Source organism: Mustela lutreola, chromosome 14, assembly GCF_030435805.1.
Source record: "Mustela lutreola isolate mMusLut2 chromosome 14, mMusLut2.pri, whole genome shotgun sequence".
In the NCBI taxonomy this organism is placed as follows: Eukaryota; Metazoa; Chordata; class Mammalia; order Carnivora; family Mustelidae; genus Mustela; species Mustela lutreola.
In genome coordinates, this window is record NC_081303.1 from 38181139 (window position 1) to 38204647 (window position 23509).

A 23509-nucleotide genomic window follows, 5' to 3' on the forward strand; every position below is an offset into this window, starting at 1 on the left:
GAATGCAGAAAATCGCTGTCCCCAACTGGGGAGCCCCTCCTAGGGTCTGTGCTGGGACCGGCCAGTCCCATGGGGCGGGCTGGGACTCCTGCTACAGGACTGTGAGGTGATGAGTGTTCTGTGTTTTGCTTTGTTTAAGATTTAATTTTTAAGTAATCTCTTTTTTCCCAGCGTGGGGCTCGAACTTGCCACCCTGAGATCAACAGTCACACGTTCCTTCTACTGAGCCCTCCAGGTGCTGGAGGGTGGGTGTTTAAGCTGCTCAGCGAGAGGCAGCAAGTACAACAGGGCCTCTGGGACTGGTCTGGCACTTCCTAACTGTCTGTGCGGCCTTGCCCGGGGCGCACAGTTCAGCATCACTTCTGCACACCTTGGCACGGGGAGAGACCCACGCGGGTACTGCACATAGAGGTGCTGGGAAATTGTAAAGAATCGCTCAGGTGTATGGGAAGGGAAGACGTGAAAATTAGTAGGAGAGCGTGATCATGTTTCCTTCGTCCTAAACTAAGAAAATTCACTTTTATTTTCTTTTTGTTTTTCCCTTATCCTCAGCTTGAGTATCCTTGTATCAGAGGTCCTCGTGGAAATAAGTATAGGGAAGGGTCCCGGACCTGGGGTCACAGTGCTTGGGGGTAGCTGAGGGCACTAGCGGGACTTGCCGGTTACTGTGTCCAGTCAGGGTTTCTAGTCAGCCTATGAGGTCAGCATGTGTGGCTAGTGTAGTGTTCCTGGTCATCATGTCTGTTTGGGGTTTCTGGTCAGTTAATGGTCATTGCGTCTGGTCAGCGTGTCCGGTCAGGGTTTTCTGTCAGTGCGTTTGGTCACCATGTCCAGTCAGCATATCCATCCGGTCACCGCATCTGTTTGGGGTTTCCAGTTACTGTGTCCGGCCAACGTTAATGGTCACTGTGTCCAGTCAAGGTTTCCTATCAGTGCATCTGGTCTCTGTATCCAGTTAGCATATCCGGTCACCACATCCGGTCACTATGTCTGATCACTGTGTCCGGTCAGTACATCCGGTCATCATGTCCGGTCAGGGTTTCCGGTCAAGGTTTCCCATCAGTGCATCTGGTCTCTGTGTCTGGTCAGCACATCCAGTCACCACGTCCACTGTGTCTGATCACTGGGTCCGGTCAGCACATCCGGTCACCATGTCCAGTCAGGGTTTCCGGTCAAGGTTTCCCATCAGTGCATCTGGTCTCTGTGTCTGGTCAGCACATCCGGTTACCACGTCCAGTCACTGTGTCTGATCACTGTGTCCGGTCAGCACATCCGGTCACGCTCCAGGTTTCTGCACAGGGGTTGAGAGCACGTGGCTTCAGCAGTTGTGGCCTCGTGCCTGTGACGTTGCTCGTGAACACGCTTTCCAATGGCTGTGCAATTCCCCGTCACGTGAGAGATCCAGGTCTGACCCAGGCACATGCTGGTCCCCAGTTTCTAGAGTGACGCCCCTGAGCCATCTTCATGGTGGCAGTTTTTAGATTTCTGAGGGGAGAGTAGGGTAGCTGGAGGGTGGGCCCTGCTGAAGAGGGGCTTCTAGTGGGGATGGGGGCCCATGGAGGACAGGGCAGAGGGCAGAGCTCACGGTGTCAAAGGCACAGAAAGTTGGGAAGATGCCACTGGTTCTCCTTCATAGGACTGGGCACTGGGAGGTAGGTGGTGGTCACGGGAAGCAACAGGGCCCGGGTGGTTGTGGGAGGCCAGGAGATGGGAGAGGAAGAGAGAGAAGAGAGAGGAGAAAGTGGAGGAGGAGGAGGAAGGAGTGGGGGAGAGGAGGGGGGGGGCGGGGAGAAAGAAGAGGAGGGAAGGAGGGGGGCGGGGGGAACGGAGGAGGAGGAGGAGGAGGAGGAGAAAGAGGGAAGAATGGGGGAGGAGGGAGGGGCTGCTGGCTGGTTGGGAGGAGGGCGTGTCCCATGGTGGGAAGCAGGTGCCGCTCTCAGGGTGCTGGGATACTGCGTGCAGGAGAGGACAGAGGCCGTGTGCCCAGCACAGACACTTGGAGGCCTGGGCCTGGGGCCACTTTTGGCCCCAGGGTCCGAAGATGTGGGGTGTTGATGCACCGGCTAACTTCTCCCTGTGAAGTAGGCGTTGGCGAGGGCTGCACTGTGTGGCAGAACCCCAGAAACTTGGTTAATTCTCCCCTCTTCATCCTACCATGCATAGACCTTCCCCGTGTGCTGGGACTGGACAGTGCCAAGGGAGTGGGTGAGCTGGGGCAGCTGGGCAGGCGCAGAGGGCTGGAGTCCGCAGCACGGACGTGGTTTTGCCTGGGCCTCTCCTCTTCCCACGTGCCCGGGCCTCAGAGGCCTCCATCCTGCACCCTGGCCTGTGCTGCTCGCCGACGACACTCGCCAACCCTCCCTGCCTCCGCTCAGCCCGCATGTAGGGCCTGGGCACCTCCTTGCCAAGTCTGGGAGATGCCCCTCCCAATCCCATCACATCCCACTCCTCTGGCATCCCCCTGGGACTTCGTGCCTGTTCTGACAGCCCCTGGCACATCCCAAAGCCCCAAGGCCTGCCGGGGCCTCCTCAGGGGAGACCAGAAGCGGGTTAGAGTCCCACCTACTTGGAGACCACTTATGAGCTTCCGGATTGTACAGTCGTGCAGGAAAGGGGAGTTCAACTGCCCATTCCTGTCACGAGGGGAGTTCAGATGTAGCAGGCCAGGACCAGCGTGGGCACAAAGCCCTGGCAGGCCCTCCAGGAAGGACAGCACTGAGCGGGACGGTCTGGGCCACTCTTTATTAACAGCAGGTGTGGGAGAAGGTAAGGCAACAAGGCAATACTTGCACAAAGCTCCTAGCGTTGTCCCAGGGTGGAGTCGGGGGTCCAGCTCCCACGCCACTTCCCTCCTGGCTCCACGCGCAAGCAGGGCAGGGGTGACATCCTGGTGGCAGAACCATTGGTTCTGTCCTTGACCATGACCCCAGGCCCCTGTGCTGGTGCACGCTTTAGGTAGCTGAGCCAGAGCTGATCCCCTTCAGCACCTGGGACACCCCCCATGTGACACCAGACTGCTCAGGGTTTGGGCTCAGACACACAGCTCACCGGTCGAGTTGACGTAAGGCTGGTATCTGGAGTGACCCACAAGACACAGGGGTGCCTTCTCGGTCGCTCCGGGGTGCCTCCTGGTTTCCCTTTTACTCTGGGGGCACAGACTGCTGCATTTTTAAACCTGAAGTTGCTCAATATTCCCAGCAGGAACCTTCTGTTCTCGGAGACAGACTCCACGTGCGGTCAGCTGTTAAAACACCTCCCTGCGCCCTCTCCCTGGTCGGCTGTCGCTGCAGACGGGAGTGTGTACAGTACGCAGATTCCAGGGTTTCTTTCAGTTTACTGAGGGTTAAGTGACTCGCTGGCATTTAATATCATGATATGCAAATCTTCGACTTTGAAGTTTGAACGTTCTGCTACCTCAAAAAGCATCTTTATTTTCAGCTACGATTATCCGTTTAAGTAAATGTTCCCGTAATTGCAAGGTCCAGATAAAAAGTTTCTCTGCGGAGGTCTAGTGCTCGGCTGATTGTCTTCAGGCAGCTTGGTTAGGACTTCAGAGGACAGAAAAGCAGAGCCACTGTTGAGGAAGGAAACAGCCATCAGCTCAGAGACCAGGGGCAAAACGAAAGGCTATTTATTCTGAGAGACCCAACTGCCGCCCACAAAGCTGAGCCAGGGTGGGGGCCTCCATGTACAGGCTTGTGGCTTCTTGATGCCACAGGCCAGGGGACCATGACCTGGAACTCGGGACACGCAACATTAGGCTCATGTGCGTCTGGCCTGTGGCTATCCCCGAAACCAGTGCCTTTGGCCCTTGTTCTCTGTTGGAGTAAAGTGGGCAATCTGGGTCCGATTCTGATCGAGCTGGTCTGGGATGGGCCTGGACCCCCAGCTTCTGCCAGGCTCCCCATGGCACGGAAGCTTGTCCTAGCAAACATGAGAGCCTCGGCTGTGGGCTGTGACCTCAGGGCTGGTGTATTCCCCAGGGATGTATGGTTGGAAAAGCAACTTAATGTTCTTTGTAACCAGCTCAAACAGATTTTCAGATGGCTGAAGCCCTTCCCAGTGCCTCACAGCAGGTGAACAGCTACTAAGCTAAGCTGCTGGCTTCCTCCAGAGTTCAAAGTGCAAGGAAAGGAGTGGCCAGGTGCCGACACCCATCCCACTTGTGACTTCACTCCTCACTAGTACGTGGGACCTGGTCATTCTTGGGGGGCTCCAGCCCCCCACCCAGCCCTGGGGCTGCCCCAAGCTCCATTCCCCTGAGAGCAGAGGAAATGTACAGCCTGGGAGCACAGGTGTAACCTTTCTCCTGGGGGTGAGAGAATGTTCTGGCATCAGGGTGGCCAGAGAGAACACCTCGTACGTACTTCACTTTCCAGGGAGCCAGTGTCCCCCCTCTGTCTGGCTTGAGGATCATCTCCCAGGTGGGCATTGTGGGGGCTCCAGACACATCCCCCAAGCTTAGTTACTATTGGGAGTGTTTTTAAAGGGGGATCTGATCTAAGCATGACAGATCTTCCCAAACCCGCTTGAATTTCCTCCAAAGGGTTTTGTTACATGAACACTGCCTCCTGTGTGTGCTGGTCAGCGGTTCATTCTCCTAAGAGGCATCCTGTGGCCCCCTCTAACACTGCCTGCTCGAGGCAAAGCCAGTGGGAGGAGGGGCGAGGAGGGTCAACAGGAGACGTGGACGGGGCTGCCAGTGAGAGTGCGTGGTGGGACCTTACAGCCACTTTTGGGCTGTCTCCCGCAGAGCCAAAGACCTGTAAGGTGTAGCTTGAAGTAAGCAGCCACTAAGCCACAGGTCCCTGTGCCCCGGTGCCAGCATTCCGTCCCCCTAAGGGAGGGGCGTGTGAACCACGGACTTACAGAGATGAGGTCCAACTGTATGGTCCCAGTGTGCTCGGGGTCCAGCTGCTGAAAAACCCCTGCGGAGGAAGAAGGGTCATCCCCCGTGAGCGAGGCGGAACAGACCGTACTGTCTGTCCTCTTCCGCGTTTGTCCCAAGCCATTGCTCCTGCCCTCTGTCCCCGTGGCAAAGGATCTTCCTCGTCAACTGCAGATACGTCCTGGTTCAAGCGATCTCGCCTGAGACAAAGGGCGGGCTGCCTTCACCCCGGCAGGGCTGAGAAGGGCCTTCCCCTGAAGGGCCACTTACTGAATAGCGTTTCCAGTCGAACCAGACACCGGACAAAATTGTCGAAGTCGATGATGAGCTCGTCATCCGCAAAGCGAGCCACGATGACCTGGTGGAGCTGACAGGGCAGCTTGAAGCCTGCGGTGGGAGGAAGCCTCGAATTGAGCATCAGACGGTGCCCGAAGCTGCTCCCGTGCCTATGCCTGCACCTGCGCCTGCTCCTGCACCTGCTCCTGCTCCCGCACCTGCTCCCGCACCTGTGCCTGTACCTGCACCTGTTCTCATGCCTGCACCTGCTCTGGCGCCTGTACCTGCTCTCCCATGGAAGTGACCCTTCAGATCGCAACAACTGCTTTTGTTCCTAGGCACTCTTCTGGGGGGACTCTCAGGCAGGGGTGCCTCCTGCCCTTGCTCCGGATTGCAGTCTGCTCGCCGACCCTGTCTGTCTCCTCACTGGCTGACACGAGGCTCCCCATGCCTCATCTACTGTCTGGTTAGCTCAGAATCACCTTGGAGACTAGACTCTTCTCGATGCACGGGGCAGAAACTGTTCATTGCAAAGTAGTGTGAATTCCCACCCTTTCCACAGCAGCAGGATTTCTCATGAGCCACGGCTATGTGAAAGTGATCCCATGTTCCCCACCTGCCTTGCAGCCCACTGAGGGAACATGTGCCCTGAAAGGCAAGGAGCCTGTCTCCCTGCCCTGCCCACCTATTGCCGGAATGTCGTGGCGGCAAGCCAGCGTGGTCAGGCAAGAAAGGGAGGTACTGCACTTGGACCGTTTGGGAGAGAAAGATGGCTGTTTGGGTCTCTGTGGAAGGATTACATCCCAACCAATAGAGTAGAGATGCCCATTGGGTATGAGGGACTTACCGGGGGTGGGGGGCCCGGTATGCTGAAAACTGGCTCTGCCCGCTTGACCTGCCAGGCCCTCGGAAGGAAACTTGGACTTGCGAGGGCACGAGGGCATTTTATTTTACCAATTAGTTTTTAAAAGGGGGATGGACAGAAAGGACGAGCCAGCACCTGCCTCAATGCAGAGTAAGTGCTCACATGTTCTAAACAAAACCAAGTCCTTACCGGCTTCCTCTAAGGCTTTCCTCATCTCATAAGAGTTCATGGTACCCGACCCGTCCACGTCAATTTCCCGGTAAATTTTCTGGAATGAGCAAAGTAGTTACAAAGACCATTATGCAAAGCCAGCAGGTGACGAGTTAGCGTGTGCTGTGTGCCGCGTGGCATGAAGCTTGCCAGCTCTGCCTCGCCTCTGGCCTCGGAAAGTCACCCCGTTTCTGCCTTAAATAGCTAATAGTGTCCACCTGTCTCCGTGAGCAGGCTTGTACACATGTGTGTCGGTCCACTAGCCAGCCATGGTGGACCCGTGTTGTGAAGTCACTTTTGTGCCTGGGGTGTCAAAAGTCCAAAGGACAAGAGGCTGCACAGCCTCTTGAGGACACTTTCAGGGCAGCTGGAAGGTGACTCTGTTACCGGCCACTAGCACGGGAGGGTGGGAGCAGACTAGGTCCATGGCAGAGGCTGGCCCTTGCTGTTCCTGCTGCCCATCATGCCTCTGGGGGTCAACTCCCCACTCCTGGGGATGTCCCTCTGCCCCCACAGAGGGTGCACCCGTCTTCACGGCCAGTCACAGGCCTGGTGCCCCGCCTTCCGTCCCCATGGAGGGTGCACGAGCACCCACGGCCTGACACGGACCCGGCGCCCTGTCCTCTGCCCCCACAGAGGGTGTGCTCCCAGACACGTCCCAGATATGCAGCCGCACGCCCTGCCTTCCATCCCAGGGGCACACCTGGTACTTCTGGATCTTCGTCCATAGAACGTAGAATTCCTTCAGCCCCAGCTTCCCGCTGCCATCTGACTGTGCGCCGTTAAGGAAGGTTAAGGAATGCCCCTGGGGGTCATCGTGCGGGCGTGTCACTGGATGGCGTGGCGCCCTCCGCAGTTATGGGGAGCACCAGCTGAAGCACCTCACGCGGCACTAAGGGGCCAGAGCTGCATCCACGGGCTGGTGGAGGGCCCGGCGGGGGCCTAAGCCTGCTGAGAAGGCTCTGTCAGGTGACATGCAGGGGTGCTTCGCTGATTCTGAGACTATTTCTAGGGCCTCATGGGGGGCACTGGGATAGGAGGTGCTGGGAGCCCAGGAGACCAAACTTCTGGCAGCTCAGCCCAATCCCTGCCCTGAATGCGGTGAGGCAGGTGGGCAGGTGGCTCTGGGAAAGAGATGCCCACAGCGGGCCTCCCTGTGCCTTTAACTAGAGAAAAAAACCCACGACCAGAGAAAAACAGATTCACGTCAGAAACAGGACAGTCAGGGGAGGTTTTCCAGGGCCCCTCAGGAAACCAGCCTGATCTGCTTGGGCCCAGCGGGTGGGCATCTCCCGCTGCCTGCGCAGGGGGCTGGGGCTTCTGGCGCTCCCTATGGGGGTTTCTGAGCAGGACGGGCAGGGGCTCAACGCCCCGACTGTGCTCTGCAGTACGAAAGGATACGTCCAGCATATCCACCATGATTTTGCAGGTTTCGATGCTGAAGCCATCTGACTTGATGTCCTGGCCTAGAAGACAAAGGATGATGGGGAAATCCCTGGGTGGGGGGGGGGGGCTGTGCTGTCCAGAGGACCACCCCCACCCCCGGGGCAGAAACGCTTGTGTGTGCCTCTAGGACAGGGGCCACTTCACCCTCTTCTAGTGGCACGGGGGCTTGCGGGGTCAGAGGGGACAGAGAGAAATGTGTATTTGCTATGTCAGCCTGTGTCCCTGTAGACTGAGAAGCCCAGGGGCCAGACACTCTCCAGAGCCACTGTGGCCCACTAGGAGAGTGGGGTACAGCAGTGGCTGGGGCTGGCCAGAGACCCCTGTCACAAGACCCTTGTCACAGACTATGAGAGACTTGTCCTTTGTCACATCCTTGCAAATGTTGCAACGTAGCTTGTCTCCGAGCTGCCCTTGTGCGCACAGACCCCTCCACGGGCCCGGGCGGAGGCCTGGATCAGTGGGCGGCCCGGGAGGCTGAGTCCTGGCACGGCCTGGCTCTTCCCTGCCCGCCCAGTCTCCGTGTGTGTGGGAACAAGGCAGCTTTGAGGGCCACATGCCTCAGCAGCTCTGTGATTTCACTCGTGCCTGGCAGCCTCCAGGCCAAACACCAGCCTCTTGTCCTCACCCGGCCAGCCTGGGAGGAACCAGCTACGTGCGGCTCCTGAGCTGGGCACACTGCCCATGTGCTCTGGGGTGGGCGACCCCACCAGCCCAGGTACTTCTAGAGAGGTTGCTCCTGTGGGGGGTTAGGCCAGCTTCTGGGTGGAGCACGGGGCTGCTGCCGAGAACACAGCGACATCCAGGCTCTCAGGGGCTCTGGGGCGGCCGCGTTTCTCGGGGTGAATCAATGGGGAAGAAACGTGTCCCCTGAGGCTGGACCACAGTTGGGGTGAATGAGCCTCAAGGTCCGTGGGAGGTGTTCCGGCTCTGCCCCAGGCCTCTCTCCTCCCCCTCCCTTTTCTTCCAGGAGACCCGACTGCCACCACCGCAGCCTTGGAGACGCCAGTCTGGCTCATGGGCTCAAACAGTAAGTCCGATGAGGCTCCTGGGCCCGCACACTGGGGACATGCTTCACGGACTGTTCTGGTGGTCTGAGTCTCTGATGGTCTCTGCCCTTGCACCCCAGCTACACAGGGAGATGTGGACTCCATCCACAACCCCGCTACATACAGCCGGGGTTCACAGCTTGGGGACTTTCGGGCCGGTGGGTGGGGCTGACTCAGCCCTCCTTGCCAGCTGCTCCTCCGAGGGGCCGCCCCACGGCACCCCTCCGGGAAGGTAGGTAGCCACCCACCCACTTCACGGGTGAGGAAAGAGCCCGGGGTCACGCGCCCGGCTTCAAGCAACAGCCCGCCGGTGGTGAGAACTGGGGTGTGGCCTCTGACCTCCACCTGGACCCTCTATACTTTGTTTCATCGGGGCACTCAGAGACTCCTCTACCCAGTGCGGGGTGGGGGTGGGCACAGATGTTGCTGCGGGAGAGGGGGGTGGAAGGGCGCAGGGAGCCCCAGCAGGGCACTTACGCCTGGCCAACACTCTCCTCAGGATGGTCTGCAGCTCAAAGGCAGAAATCTCCGCGTCCTGTGGACATGAAGCAGAGCGTGGTTACATGGGGGGCACAGGACCCTGAAGGCCTGCTCTGGGGCAGGTGCACTAGGTGGGTCAGGGCAGGGTCTGTGATGTGCATTTCGAACGCCCCCAGGCCGCACGGTACACCTGCTCCAGGCGGACTTCAGCACCAGTTCTGAGCTCTGGAGGGTATAGGGGTAAGCCCTCCACTCCACGCGCACGTGTGGCCCCACAGGCTGTCCTCCCCTATGAAACTTGGGCCTGACTTCCTATTAAGCTGGTTAGAACCAGCACTCTTTCTGTGGCTAGGACTCCTTGGGGGTTCAGGTGCCTCTGTGCACGCACATATACTGGGTAAGGGGGGGGTACCAAGCCCCAAGATTGGCTGTGGTCCCTTCTGCCTCCTGGGGCTGGGGGTGGGGTCTGTGTATGACTGGACCAGCAGGGAAATGTCTCTGTCCGTAAGAGACCGGGATGGGGGGGGCACCTGCTGCACTCCGAAGGGGTGGGCCGGCTTCCTCTGCAGGACGGAGGAAGGCGCCAGGTTCTGGACCAGTGGGAGCAGCTGACAGCAGCGCGAGGCCCACATGGCTCCCGTAATCAACACAGTAGGGATTTGAAACACTTGTTCCCACCCTACCCCCGCCCCAGGTATCTTTGTGAAAATCAAGGATAAGGTCTGAGCCCCACATCCCAGCTGGAGTGGGAGAGATGAGAGCAGGAACCCTACCACGAGGAACATGGGGCCAGAGCGGACTCTGAACTGGCAGCCCCACTGCGTGGGCAGGACGTGGGCTGGAGCCCGAGTTCCATCCGTGTTTCCTCTCTGCTTCTGTGGTTTCCTCTGTCCCTCTGAACTGCAGTCTCCTCGAGGATGAGACTGTCCCTCCCTTGGCAGCGACCAGAGCACATGGCAGAGCCCACAGGGACACCCACCTCGCCTGCCAGCTGGGCAAACAGCCTCCTGAAGCCGTCGTCGATGTCGTCCTCGCTGGCCTCTATCTGGAAGGAGGGGCACATGGCTGGAAGCGGGTCAGAGCCAGGAGGGGGCCTCCCCCGCCTCCCGTGGGCCTACGGGCCAAGTTATGGGCTTGACGGGAAGGATGGTAAAGATTGAAGGAACGATTTTTTCTAGTGAAGACAGGAGAGGGTTGGCGACTCTCTGGGAGGGATTAGTGAGCTCCTCACAGTGTCTTCTCTGACCTGCGACCAGAATGGCCCTCTCTGATCTATACTAGTGGGGATTCAGAAGCAGAGCCTAGCTGGAATGTTCCAGAAGGCCTGTGACAATGGCCCTCTGGGACTGTTCAGTCTCTCCCTGGGGACCCAGGACAAGCCACTGAGCCAAGGGTTATCAGGCCTGGGGACAGCAGGGGAGCCTCCCATCCTGTGGGTGGCAGTGTCCTCCCTCGACTCTGGATTTCTTGTGGGTGGGTCTCAGAGACCCTGAGCCTGAGTCACCAGTATTTCAACAGAACCTCTTGGAGCCCTTGGGGCCATGGGAACCTTGTCGCCCAGAGTTTTTGTTTTATGATTAAGGAAACTGAGGCCAGGGAGTCATTGGAAACCTGAGTCCCGCACCGCACGGTGGTCAGCGTGGGTGTGGGAGGCAGAGCCTAGTTGGGAGCTGTGGGCATCAAGTCCTCCTAAACCCTGGCGATCCTGTGTTGTTGCTCTGGGCCCTGGGTCGTCCGCGGCAGAACAGGGGTGGGAGTCTCGGGGCTGCACGTACCTCGTCAAGGTTGGCCTCAATCTCGTCGTCAACGACCCTGGAGACAGAAGGAAACTGTGTCACTGAGGCCGGGGTGTAGTTTGCGCGCCCAGTGCTGCCTGCAGGGCTGAGTCCCTCTCCACAATGAAGGGACTTAAGAGTCAGAAGGTCCTTCTTGGGCCCAAGGATCCCATGCCAGGCCGCTGAGAGTCTGGTTTGCCATGCCTGCATCTGGCAGAAGCCATTAGGCCCATGGCTGGCATGACCTGGCAGTTCGCACACATGGTCCTGGGTCTTGGACAGGGAGCAGGTGGCTGTTTGCCATGTCTGCTTCCCATCTGCTCAAAGCCCCCGTGGTCTTTCAGTAAATCCCCTTTTGGTTAAGCTGCCCGAGGTGGATTACGTCTCTTGCAATCAGGCACCCAACTGAAGAGACATGGTCCTGGCGGTGGCTGCTATGAGGTGAGGCCATCCTGACGGCAGCATCAGGTGGACAGGGCCCACTGGCGCCCACCCTGGGCAGGATAGGGTTACTACCCCTGTGTGGCCACGGGGTCTGCGCTTGCCAGTCGGTCCGTGTGGTTACGTGTGGTGGTGGTGAACCTGACCACACACCACGATGCTGGAACCGCAGAGGCGTCAAGTGACAACAACACTCAAGTCCTCCTTGACCTCACCTCCCCTGCTAACCCGGGCAGCGGCAGGTGTCCCAGACCAAGACATTGGGAGCCACACTTGGAGGGTTGGGACCAGCCACAGGAATCTGGAGGGCGGGGCAGTCAGGCCACCTACTGGTAGTCGGCTTTCTTCTCGGAGAAGACGCGGACACAGAAGTCCCCATCCTTGTTGGGCTCGAAGGTGGAGGGCACCAGGACGTACTCTCCCGGGGGCAGCTTGAAGCGGTTGAGCACCTCGCGCAGGTTGATGAAGGTGTCTGACCGCTCCCTCGCTCGGTGCGTCAGGAAGAAGTTTCTGCTGAGGTGGATGTTGGTCTGTCCGTACATCTGAAATGGAGGTGGGGGTAGTCAGATGCACAGTGTCTGGGTCGTTCCACATCCAGAGAAGGAGTGGCCCGGGGAAACCTGGAGGCGCGTGCAGCAGGGGCCCCCGTGTGCCCAGCTCTGCAGAGAGGCCCCACCTGCATGTGGAGGTCCTCGGGCTCCTCACAGGGGCTCGGGGATGTGCATGGTGCGCCACACAGATGGAAGTGAGGACAGGGCCCGCCTGGGGATCCGGGCCTCCCTCTGTGTTCCCACACTATCTCACAGTCTGTGGGATGCCTCGTTCCCCTTGGGCTTGTTTTAGGAGAACTGGGGGACTCTGAAGAGCCTCCTGCTGTCCCAGGACCACACAACTAAACCATGCACAGGTCCCGTGGGGCTGCCCAGGAGGCCTGGCCCTGAGCTCCGACCAGCAGGTTCTGGGACCTGAGCCACCTCACCAGGGCCGGGAGGGCATGGGGCCTCATCCTTTGCAGCCGCCTGCCCCTGCCCAGGCTTCACAGGACCCCTGAGCCGGTGGTCTAAGCCTTGTGCCCATTGGTGACCCCGTGCCAACGTCTGCCAGGCGTACCTCCTCTGGGACCTGCAGGGAGAGAGGGAAACAAGTCACTCGGCCTGCAGGGCAGCTGCAGGAAGGCCTGACTGCGTCATCGGCCCGCAGCAGCTCCTTCACAACTGTGTCCACAAGGTGGTTGTTTTCCACGCGACCCAAGCATTCCCACCCTGAAAACAAAGCCCTGATCTGACCCCTCATGGATGAGCCCTTCGCACTGTTCCTGACTCACAGAGCCCAAACCCGAGGCCCGGAGCCTCACAGGAACGGGTCTGGCTCACCCCGCCTCTGGCTCGCAGAAGCAGTACTGTGCCCTCGGGCAGACAGGGCAGTGAAGAGGGCACCGCCGGGCTCGGGGGCAGCGGGCATCTGCTCCTGGCTGCTGCCAGAGCCCCCAGGGGCATCCCAGCCCCGTGAGGTGGAGGTAAAGGGAGGGTAGTGTGTCAGTCTGGTTTTCCTGGTCACGCCGTCTCAGATCTGAAGCCTTCAGCTCCCACTGCAGAGACGAAGGGGCTCGGAGTTATAGGCCTTGTTTGAAATTATGGCGTCTAACCAACTCTGCCTGGTAAGCAAACGGGCAGGTGTCTCCGGGCCATGTTTCCCGTGAGGAGCGAGCAGGGCCATGTCTCCTGGCTGCTGACTTCTACCAGGTGTGGGCTCCTCTCCCCACCACCCTCTCAGGTGGCTCGGGGTATCCCTGTGACCTCGCTGGTGACCTCACGGAACGGGGGGACCCACTGGGGACTCTACCCACCAGTGGAACGGATCTGGTCAGTGCTGCAGGGAGGGGTGGAGAGGGTGCCGGGGTCTAGCCCCAGATGGCTGAGCTGGGCTTCTCTTGAACATGGTTCGAATGCAAGGACGTGCGGGAGATAGCATGAAAGCCAGTGTTCCCTGTCCAGAGCTGCTCCCAGGCCCTGCACCGGGCTGGGCTCCCACCAGCTGGGCACTGGAGCAGTTCTTGCCCTTGCCGTATTCTCAGATGGGGGTTCAGGAAGCTCTGTTCTTAAGTCTCCTTTGTTCCAAGGAGAGTGGTGCCAGGCCTGGGGGTAGGGTCTCAGAAGAGGCAGAAGGCCCCTATAAATAAAGTGGACTACCCAGGAAGCTGCCTGTGGGGGCCCAGGCAGCAGCTCAGCACCTGAAGGGACCTTAAGCCTTCTCCCGAGACTGGCCGGGCCCAGATGCCGGCTCTCGTGGAAGATTCGCTTTGCCCCGGCCCAGCTCCCTGCCTGGGTCCCGCCTGGGTCCCAGGGCTGAGATGTGGGCAGGAGGGGAGGGGACAGCCCCACCGCGATGCTGCCCGCACCTCATAGATGCCGAAGCCGATGGTGTGCATGTCCTCGCCCATCTTCCTCTGGCGTCTCCGGTGCTTCTGGATGAGGCCCACCAGGAAGGTGCAGCCACGCTCCCCATCCTCCTGGTCCTCGTCTTCCTCCTCCAGCTTGATCAGGTACTGAGGGTTCATCCAGAAGGTGTCTGTGGCCAGAGGGGGCCGGGCTGCATCACTCAGGAGGCGGGAGCCCCAGGCGGGGGTGCAGGGGTGCAGCAGAGGTGGGCAGTGGGCATGGCAGGGGGCTTTGGCAGGGGGCGCGGTGGCGCTCGCCTAAACATGGTGGGGACTTTTCTGTACTGTTCCCTCCCACCCACCGGCAGGCTGGTCTCAGGGACTGATGGTCATCATTCTGGAAGAGGCCATTAGAGCTGGGCGGTCCCCTCGCGGTACCTCTCCCTCCCCATGCTGGATTGGAAAGTCAGAGGTTGCCCAGCTGGCTTGGCTGGGCAGGCGGGGGCACGCACCCCGGCACCTCCAGTGAACCCAGAAGCCAAGAACATCCTGTGCACAACTTAAGCCTCTTTTTCTGTGTCCCTTGTCCTCCCGGGCCTGTCCTGTTGTCCCCATGGTGTCTCTGCCGTCCCCACTTTCAAAATCTATTTACGGGAAGGACCTGCGGTTCATTCACATTCGGAATAATTGTGCTGACTGCCTTCCCCACTAATAGAATAAAGCTCTTTTTTGGGGAAAGAAAGGCTCCATCCAGGGCCGGGCTTGGCTGATCCCAGCCCTGTGCACACCGGCTGCCTGTTTTTACTGATAAAGTTTTATTAGAACACAGCCGTATCCCTTCATTTGATGGCCTTCGGGCTACAGCTATAGAGCTGGGAGTGTGATAGAACCTGATGGCTTACGAAGCCCTACATTTTTGCCATCTGGCCCTTGAGAGAGTTTGCCGACCCCTGACCTAGCGGCTGGGGCACAGTGTCTTCCCAGCACCTCTGGAACTGCCACTTGGAGGCCACAAACTTGAGGTGAAGGATGAGAGGCTCCGGGCTGGAGCGACCCGTCTGCTTGCCGGATGAGCTGCTCTGCGGCCTAGGATGCCCCTGAGGCCCTTGGGTCCCTCGTCCGCAGCACAGGACCCAGACCTGCCACCCCAGAGAGGCCCACCATGCCAGCCCCACCGCCAGACCAGGTGTGCTCAAGTCCCTGGGAGCTCCCAGCCCAGGGCAGGTCCCTAAACCTCTGCGGGCCCAGGCAGCCTCATCTCCCAAGATGGAGCCGCAGGAACTGGTCACTGAGAGACCTGAGGAACGGCCTGATCAGCCCCTTGGGACAGTCCCTCAGGCCCAACCTGGAGGTCTTGCAGACTCAGTGTCTGTGGTGCGAGGACAGGGGCCCTGGCCCGTGTGGCAGCAGGTCCCGGGATCCCCAAGGGCGGGGTCTGGACTGTGGGCTGTGTTATGTGTTAGAGCCCGTGGGTGAGGTCCCTCCCTGGGGGCCTGGCTGCCCGTGGACAGAGGGGCTGAGGGCATGAGCTGGGACTGGGCACAGTGGGGTCTTACTGGGGTAGTTCCGGCAGCCGCCCGCCGTGGAGCCCCGTCTCCAGTTCCCGTCCATCTTGGTGAGTTTCCACTTCTTATAGGACTCACTGGTGAGGGTGTCAGGGGTCAGGTTGCAAATCTCCAGACGGGAGTAGTGCCTCAGGAAGTCGCTGAAAGACATCCTGGCAGAGGCGGGGGACACAGGCACCCAGGTTACAAGACAATCCGTGGACACACACCTTGATTTTCTGCCCGAGGCCAGACAGAGAGCCGGCAGAGGTTGGGCTGCTCTGAGCACTGAGCCAGGCCTTGTGGAGGCAGCGGTGGTGGTGGGGCCCACTCACAGGCCCAGCCCAGCTCTCCAAGGGCCCATTTCCTAAGGTGCTGGGATGACCCTGCAGGGAAGAAAGGCCGTGTCTCTCCCACAGGATCTGAACGGGCTTCTCTATGAAGCTCTTCAGCTCTGAGACCCCACTGTTGAGAGGGACAAATCCGGGAGGAGGAAAAAGGGTTTCATTCAGGGTCTTCTAGGGAACAAAGGATGATGACAAAAGCCGCTCCCATGCCTCCGTGCCCCAACGACATCACCTGGCTCAGCTCCCCAGAGCCCCCTGGGCAGACCCCCCTCCCTGCAGCCTTACCAGAACTCCCCGTCCTCCTGCCGTTGAGTCAGCTGCTCCCTCACCTCTGGGTCCACAGTGTTCCAGTTGGGGCAGCTGGAGAACCACGGGACAGGATGGGTGTTAGAAGCCAGTGCTATAGAGGCCTTGTCCCCAGGACCTCAGAATTCAGGCCCAGGAACACGCTCGAGCACATCTGAGGGCCCAGACCACCCCCGGCTGGGTGAGGCTCATAGCCTTGGGCAGGGCAGTGAGGGCAGACAGAACACGAGCCATCGTCGGGAGAAGGGGAGAGCGCGGGTGGCCCACAAGTGGCAGCTCTCATAAGGGGAACGAAAAACCCCACGAGCGGCTGAGCTGGAGGCACCGGCCACCTGCCCGCCCTCCCCCACCCCGGGAAGGCCTGCCAGCGGGTGACTGCGCCAGGAAAGGTGTGCACCACAAGGTGATGGAAGGAGCCCAGGGCGTGCAGGAAGGCAGGCAGACTGGCTAGAGGGGCACATGCCCTGAGCGGCCCCTGGGAGTGGGGACCCGTGGCCTCTGGGCCTGGCCCCAAGGGCAACCCCCTGGCCCCGGCCCAGCCGCCAGCCTTGCGATCTCCCTTCCTGGACCCCCCGCACCTCCCAGGGAGGGCACCCGGCTCACTTATCGTTCCACTTCCCAGTCCACTCCACTTCTCCCCAGGGGTTGCGGATACGGATCAGCTTCTGCAGGCTTCCCGCACTTTCGACCTGAAGACGGGTTATGGGGAGCAGAGGGGAGGATGTGGAGTTCAAGTCAGGCCTGGAGGCACTCAGTCCCAAAGCACCCCCTCCATGAGCCAGGAGGTGTCAGGTCTGTGTTATGGAGGGGGGGGTCATGAGAGGGGGAAGGGCTGGACCCCTGGCCACTCGCTGCTGCTGGGTGTGGACCATTCTGGGAGTCCAGCCCCTGGCAGAAGCTGTGAGCCTGGGGCTCCAGTGCACAGTGCCCCCGAGCCTCCTGACTAGCAGAGGACGTGCTGCTGTCACCCCCCGCCACAGGAAGAGGGCCGAGCAGAAGGGGACGCCCAGCCTGGATCTGAGTCCCGGCAGGCGCTGCTATGAAGGGCGGGCAGCAGTTGGAGGAGTAACTACGGACTCTGCTCTCGATGCTGTAATGGGATTCATGTTTATTTCCCTCGGCAGTAAAACAGCACTGGCACCGTGTGAGATGGCTCTTTCCTGGGAGACGCATTCAGGAGCCAAGTTTGACATCTGTGACTCACTTCCAAATGGCTCAGAAAACAGCACGGGGACACAAAACAGACATGGAAAATCCTGTCAAGCCTAGGGAAAGTGTTCGGGTGTTTCCTATTATGCTGCCATTTCAGCTTTTCCATAGACTTGAGCTTTTTCCGAAGAGAAAGATGCATGTGTGTCGGGGTGGGCGGAGAGTAAAACCAAACTTTAAGGTAAGGAGTCCCAGGAGGGTCAGAGGATGCGGGGTCCCCAGTGGGACGCGAGGCCAGCTGCGCACCAGCATGTGCAGTATCCAGTGACAGCCACTGCTATGAGCTTGTGCACACCTGCTAGGGGGCGGCTGGGCTCGCCACACTGGCCCCATGGGGACACTGTCACCATCTCTCTGACCTGAGAATGCTCCCGGAGAGAGAACTCTCCAGAGAGCTGGAGAAATGCACCCAGGCCCCCGGGGTGGCGAGAGGCAGTCAGACCTGATTGTGGATTGGTCGTGGACCAATCGTGGATCACAAGGAGAGCGCCCGAGCCGGCCTGTGGCCCGCAGAGGGCAGATGCTGGCCGGCAGCAGCTCCAGGACCGTCGGCCCAGCTCCCCGGGCCTCATGAGTTGGAGGCTTGGCGGCGGGGCTGTGAGACCACGAGCCCCACGCAGGCAGTCCCCCACCAGATGCGCTTCTGGGTGCCCCCCTGCAAACCTCTGTCCACCTTACCTCCTCGGCCCCGGTGACTGAGTACGCATGCCCCTTCACCAGCTTCTGGAACGTGATGGCTTCTGAGTCCGCTATGCTGGTGATCTGGAAACATGGGAGGGGTCAGGCCACTGGGCACAGCCTTGTTCTGCCCCACTCTGCCTTCTGTTCCCCCGGGTCCATCGAGGCCCTCAGTGCCAGCCTCCCATGGCAGCTCTCAGACGGTGGGGACAGCAGGGGCAGCCGGGGGGAGAGCACTGCACCGGTGAGTGGATAGGCATTCATGAGCCTTCGCAGGACCCTGGAGTGGGGCCGGTGGCCCCGGGCTCGGGACAGACCCAAGACGGGATCAGGTGGCCCCGAATCCTGTGGTCTGGCCTGGCCCCACTGCGGAGTTCCCCGAGGACACTTCTGTGTATGTGGCTATCTGTGGGGTTTGCTCCTGTTCTATCGGAACTTTCTTGGGGCCCCCCGTTCCCCCCAACTATGGGGAGGAAGGGAGGCTGGTGTGTCTGTCTCGGTCAATGGGAAGAAGGGCTGAGAGCAGGGTCTGCAGAACAAGCCAGAATCCCTGCCTGCAGTCTGGCAGAGAGAAGACGATGGGCGGAGCCCCAGCCGGGGCCAGCCACGCAATCCCGATACAGTTTCAGCACCCCCAGAAACGCAGTCTTGACTGCCAGTCTCCACCCCCGGAGACGGGGTCATCTGCAGTCTAAGACTCTCCCCCAGGGAACACTTAATAAAGTCAATTATTTCTTCAAGTTTACTAGGTTGAATTTGGTTTTTTAGCACATCAGACAGAGACTCTGGCCCCAAGAGCAGGGGTTTCTCTTTCTATCCCCATGGGGAACGTGTTCCCAGTGGCACAGGGGTGGAGAGTGGACTCAGCCCCTATCCAGAGGATGCCTGGGGACATGAGGGGGTGCTCACCACCTTGTGAGGCCTAGCCAGGCAGGCCACCATGAGGAAACAGCCCCTCCCGAGCCTCCCACAGGCCTGTAGACCCTGCAGTTGGGAAGGGCAAGGGTGCCAGGCTCCAGGCCATGCAGGGCCTCTCCCCAGGGGCAGGTGTCTGCACTGGGTCCTTCCCCAGGGACCAGCAGAGGGTAGGGGACTTGCAGAACCCGTGGTCCAAGCTGGCGGTGCCCAGAGGTGCCCTTGCCCCACCAGCTGTCCCCCACATGGCCTGGCTGCTGCTGGCCACCCCTGGGTTCCAGATGACACCCCTCCTGGTGGACAGGGATGGGCTCTTGCCCACCAGAGCTGGGAGAGGGGCCTGCACTCACATCGATGGAGCAGCCAAGGAGGGAGCCCTTCTGCAGGGCCTTCTGGATGATCCTGAACAGGTTGGGAGGGGCCTTCCTGAGCTCGTACCACTCGGCAATGCCCCCCGTGAAGTCCTCGAAGCCCTCAGTGGTGGCGCCCCCCGACAGTGCTTCATAACAGCCGTTGACCCTGAGGGGGGACAGATGCCGCTGCTGCTTCTCAAAGTGCCCCCCCATCCGACCTCCCGCCCTGACCCCGACCCCAACCCCATGCCTTCCTGGCTGGGGGCTCCAGAGACCCTCCGCTCAGGTTCCCCGGGACTTGGGCTCCAGCAAATCTGCAGCTCGATGGGGGGAGATCCCGGCAGTCATCAGGTCTGACCTCCCGTACTGACTGTTCTGTGTCCCCAGAAGGGCCAACCGGCTCCTTGGCTGCTTAGAACACACCAACTCGCTAATGAAAAAGGGTCTACGCACAGCACAACCTGTGGCTTCTAGCTGTGCGACGGGGCGCGTGACAGAGACGTGGCTCCCAGACCCCAGACGCTGACCCCCGGCCACGGGGAGCCTGGCCCTCCTCCCTGGCAGCAGCTGCCAGGGACAGCCATCTCTGGACACCGGAGAGCCCGGGCGGCCAGGGTGGGAGGCGCCTGCGGGGGGCGCTGCCACGGGGCTGGCGGAGGACAGGCTGCGGGCTGGGGGCGGGTCAAACCACTGCTAATGGCACACCATACGTTCTGCACCAGTTCCCGAGCTTTCCATCCCTCTGCAGGGGCCAGGAACAGCCACTGGCAAAACTCCACTGTCTTTATCTGACAAAGACGTCCCCAACCTGTCTGGGAGGTGGAGGTCATCCTCAAGGTCAGCAGTCTGTGCCACACCCATTCCTGTGTGGGAAGGGTGGCTAGCGTGGCCGCGACGTGGTGAGCACGGTCACTGATCAGGCGCGACGTGGCCAGGCAAGCACTCCTTGCACTGAGACCCCACCTCTGGCCAAAGTCGCCCTTGACTCCCACCTGCCACTTCTAGGACCAGGCTGTCCGAGGGGGTGCCGCATCACTCTGTCCGAGGGGGGGCCGCATCACTCACTTGGCGTAGGCCTTCTCCAGCAGCGCGCTCCAGAATTCACTGCCCTCTGCCGAGTGCACGAACAGCAGCTCCCCGTTCTTGGTGGGCAGCCTGTCGTCCACGACCACGTCCACCCACTCGCCGTACTGCCAGAACTAGGGGGCAGGGCACACGGGACGGGCTGGGGGAGGAGCCAGCAGCCACATGGGGACCCCTGGCCTCCGCAAGCCCGTCCTGGGAGGAGATGCTGCCCTTCCTCCGCCTGGCACAGCCTCACTGAGCAGCTGAGGGCAAAGGCACCTGTCCTTCCCTCCAAGCCCAGACCCACGTCTCGGACTGTGCCCCGAGTCTCCTGCTCTCTCAAGGATGCTACTTCTCATTTACCAGCATAAAAGGAGGCAGCGAGCAATAGCTCACTATTTTGTCTCAGATGTCCCAAAACAGGCTTTTCTAAACTTGGGAATGACCTCCCGAGTGCCTGCTCTACCTCCTTGCCTGTTCTGAGAGGCTTCCTACTGCTATCCTGGCAGGGCCCCCTGTCAGGAGCAGGCCAGGGAGCCTGAGGCAGCCTCTCCAAGTCCTTCTACAGAACAGCACGGTCCTAAGGGTCTGATGCACTTGGCTGAGCAAGGGAACCTATTCCAGCCTCTGGGACCTGCTCTAGCCCCCAGAGGGAGGAAGAAGGAACTCTTCTAGCCCCCAGGTCCTTACCCCCGAGGACCTGTCCTTACCCTCCCGGGTGCTGTCCTTAGCCCACCAGGACCTGTTCTAGCTCCCAGGAACTGCCCTTAGCCACCCCCCAAGACCTGTCCTTACCCCCCATCCCCAAGGAACTCTTCTAGTCCCCAGGTCCTGTTCTTACCCCTGAGGACCTGTCCTTGGTCTCCAGGACCTGTCTTTACTCCCAGGACCTGTTCTGGTCTTTAGGGCCTGTTTTTACCCCCCAGATCCTGTCCTTAGCCCCCAGGATATGTCCTAGCTCCCAGGACCTGTTCTAGTCTCCAGGAACTGCCCTTAGCACTCCCACTTAGGACCTGTCCTTCCCACCCCCTAGGAACTCCTCTAGCCCTCTGGTCCTGTCCTCGGGTTCCCAGGTGCTGTCCTTACCCCCAAGAGCCGTCCACAGCCCTCCAGGTCCTGCCCTTGTCCCCTAAGACCTGTCCTTCCCCCACGCCCGGTCCTACCCCTGGCCCCCCAGGACCTGTCTGTAGCCCCCCAGGACCCACTGGGGAGAAGCCTGCACGAAAATCAAGTCACCTGGAAGTGGAAAATCCCCGCATAGCTCTCCTGGAAGCTCTGGTTTAGAGGCACAACGCGAGCCAGGACCTCTTCATTCAAGGTGAGGGAGGCAATGGCTGCCAGGAGCCAGCAGTCACCTGTGAACACAGCACACAGCTCCAAGCAGGGGCCTCACCCTGTCCAGCCCTGGGAGCTTGAAGCTGAGGAGGGGGTGAACGCAGGTGAACCCAGAGCCCCTGCGTGATGGGCAGGTTGTAGGGCTGGGTGACATCCTTAGTGCGGAGGTGACCTGGACGGAGGCAGAGGACTCACTCGTGGGAAGACACGAGCCAGCCACCTGCCTGGCCCACGGAGGACACAGCAGGAGCCGTGGAATGATGGGGTACCCACACTTCTGGGGGCACAGGGCATACAGGTGAGCTCAGGTGAGCTGGAGGCGGGACATGCAGTGGCGCGGATGGGACATGGTTGGTGGGCAGGAGGGCACAGAGGCCACCACCAGCAGGTCCCACACAGGCTGTCCTGAGCATCCCGCATGGGTCAGAAAAGGCTCATGGCCAGACTGCCCTCCAGGGGCGAGGGCACGTGGACAGTCACTTCTAGGGGGTGGGAGGGCACCGTGCTGGGGCACAAGGACCAGGACAGTCGGATAGGCCCCTCCTCGAGCCGCCGTGCCCCCTGCGGCTCAGGGACGGCCCAGCTGTCGCGGGAGCACGTGTGTGAAGTGGGTAAAGCACTCACACGCCCACGGGAGGTGCTCTGCACGCAAGCACCGTGACTGTCTTCAGTGCTCGGCAGTGAACCGTGGGCAGCAACGGCACATCGCAGGGGCTCATGTTCACCTCCAAAGGCCGAGGCCCACCGCAGGACCCCTGGGCAAGCTGAGGACCTTGAGTTCGGTCTGAACAAGTGTGCGCGTTCCTGTCACTTCCCACCGCAGTAACAGGATGTGGCCTTGGAGGAGCTAATGTACATCACTGGCTTCGTGCTTCCTAAGGACGGGGCTCGGGAAGGTGCTACTGAAGGTCACTGAGCTCTTCTGGATTCCGGTCGACTACTTTGTGTCCTGACGGGTGGTGTGTGTGCGGCTCTCGGAGGCCTGGGCCGGGCAGCTCTGCTCTCCCAATCTGGAACCCAACACAGGCAAACCAATTCCCTGGCTCCCTCATCGGGTGGGCGCAATGGTGCTGTGCATGCAGGTGTGGCTTTCCGGCTCGCCTCCGGGAACCCCCGTGTGGCTCTGAGACTCTCGCCGCTCTGAACGCTCCGTCCATGAGGCTTCAGTGGCGCAGACTCTGCCCCAGTTTCAGACGTGGGCCTGTGGTTTCCCAAGTATCACATTTCCCAGCCTGTTGTGGTCAGCCTGGAGAAGGTTCTGTGGCCACAGAACGTGAGGTGCCACGAGAGCTATATGGGGGCTTTGGCAGGAGTGAACAGGTGCTCTACTGCTGGGGAGGGGCAACCTGCCTGGGAAAGGGCACACCTCGGAGGAAGAGGGGCTGGGAGATGGAAGGGGTTTAGAAACCAGGTCTTGCAGGCATCGCTGGAGACCTTGAATCAAGCCACACCTGCAGCCTGATCTGCCTTGGACTCTTGGCCATGTGATGCAATGACCTCAGTCTTCCTGAGGTCCAGGGCACATGGGCAGTAGTCCTCACTGGCGGAGACCCTCAGATGTGCGGGCTACTCTCCTGGGAGCTTCCAGTCATTACCTCATCTCTTCCTCCCAGTGCTCCGTGAGGAACATGAACGTGTCTGCGTCAGAGTGGAGCAGGACATGGCTGGGGAGGTTAAATGTGCTGCCAACGATTAAAGAATTATAACTGAGACTTTAAAAGGTGTGGTGTTTCAGTCCGTCAGATCTCGGAGACAACCTTTTGGGTCAAGTAGGCCTTGACATGAACCAAACTGGAGACCCCTGGCGTGTTCAGAGTATGGAGCTTGCAGAGAAATCTGGTGGTGGGAGTCTTTAGTTCTCACGGGGCAGGAGGCAAGCAGCCCCCACTGGGGGCATGGAAGTCTTCCCAGAGGGGCTTCCCCGTGCTGAGCCCACACTGCTGCCTGGTCAGT

The 23509-nt window shown here is 60.2% G+C and overlaps 1 protein-coding gene across 2 annotated transcripts in view; it reads right to left on the reverse strand.

The window, feature by feature from the left end:
• Positions 1–2723: 2723 nt before the first annotated feature.
• The window catches only part of CAPN2 (calpain 2), a 40821-nt gene continuing 20035 nt past the window's right edge, over positions 2724–23509 (reverse strand). The window contains exons 3-21 of one of the 2 annotated variants that reach the window (XM_059145984.1): positions 21458–21576; positions 20222–20355; positions 19154–19322; positions 17889–17972; positions 16605–16690; positions 15981–16055; positions 15361–15521; positions 13826–13995; positions 12538–12549; positions 11758–11969; positions 10987–11023; positions 10191–10256; positions 9209–9266; positions 7641–7705; positions 6943–7011; positions 6219–6297; positions 5159–5275; positions 4870–4928; positions 2724–3574 (exon numbers count right to left, since the gene is read on the reverse strand). In XM_059145984.1, coding sequence (XP_059001967.1) covers positions 3551–3574; positions 4870–4928; positions 5159–5275; positions 6219–6297; positions 6943–7011; positions 7641–7705; positions 9209–9266; positions 10191–10256; positions 10987–11023; positions 11758–11969; positions 12538–12549; positions 13826–13995; positions 15361–15521; positions 15981–16055; positions 16605–16690; positions 17889–17972; positions 19154–19322; positions 20222–20355; positions 21458–21576 — 1796 coding nt within the window. In that variant the 3' untranslated portion in view covers positions 2724–3550. The remainder of the gene's footprint in view (positions 3575–4869; positions 4929–5158; positions 5276–6218; positions 6298–6942; positions 7012–7640; positions 7706–9208; positions 9267–10190; positions 10257–10986; positions 11024–11757; positions 11970–12537; positions 12550–13825; positions 13996–15360; positions 15522–15980; positions 16056–16604; positions 16691–17888; positions 17973–19153; positions 19323–20221; positions 20356–21457; positions 21577–23509) is intronic. The other variant, XM_059145983.1, reaches the window with a different exon arrangement.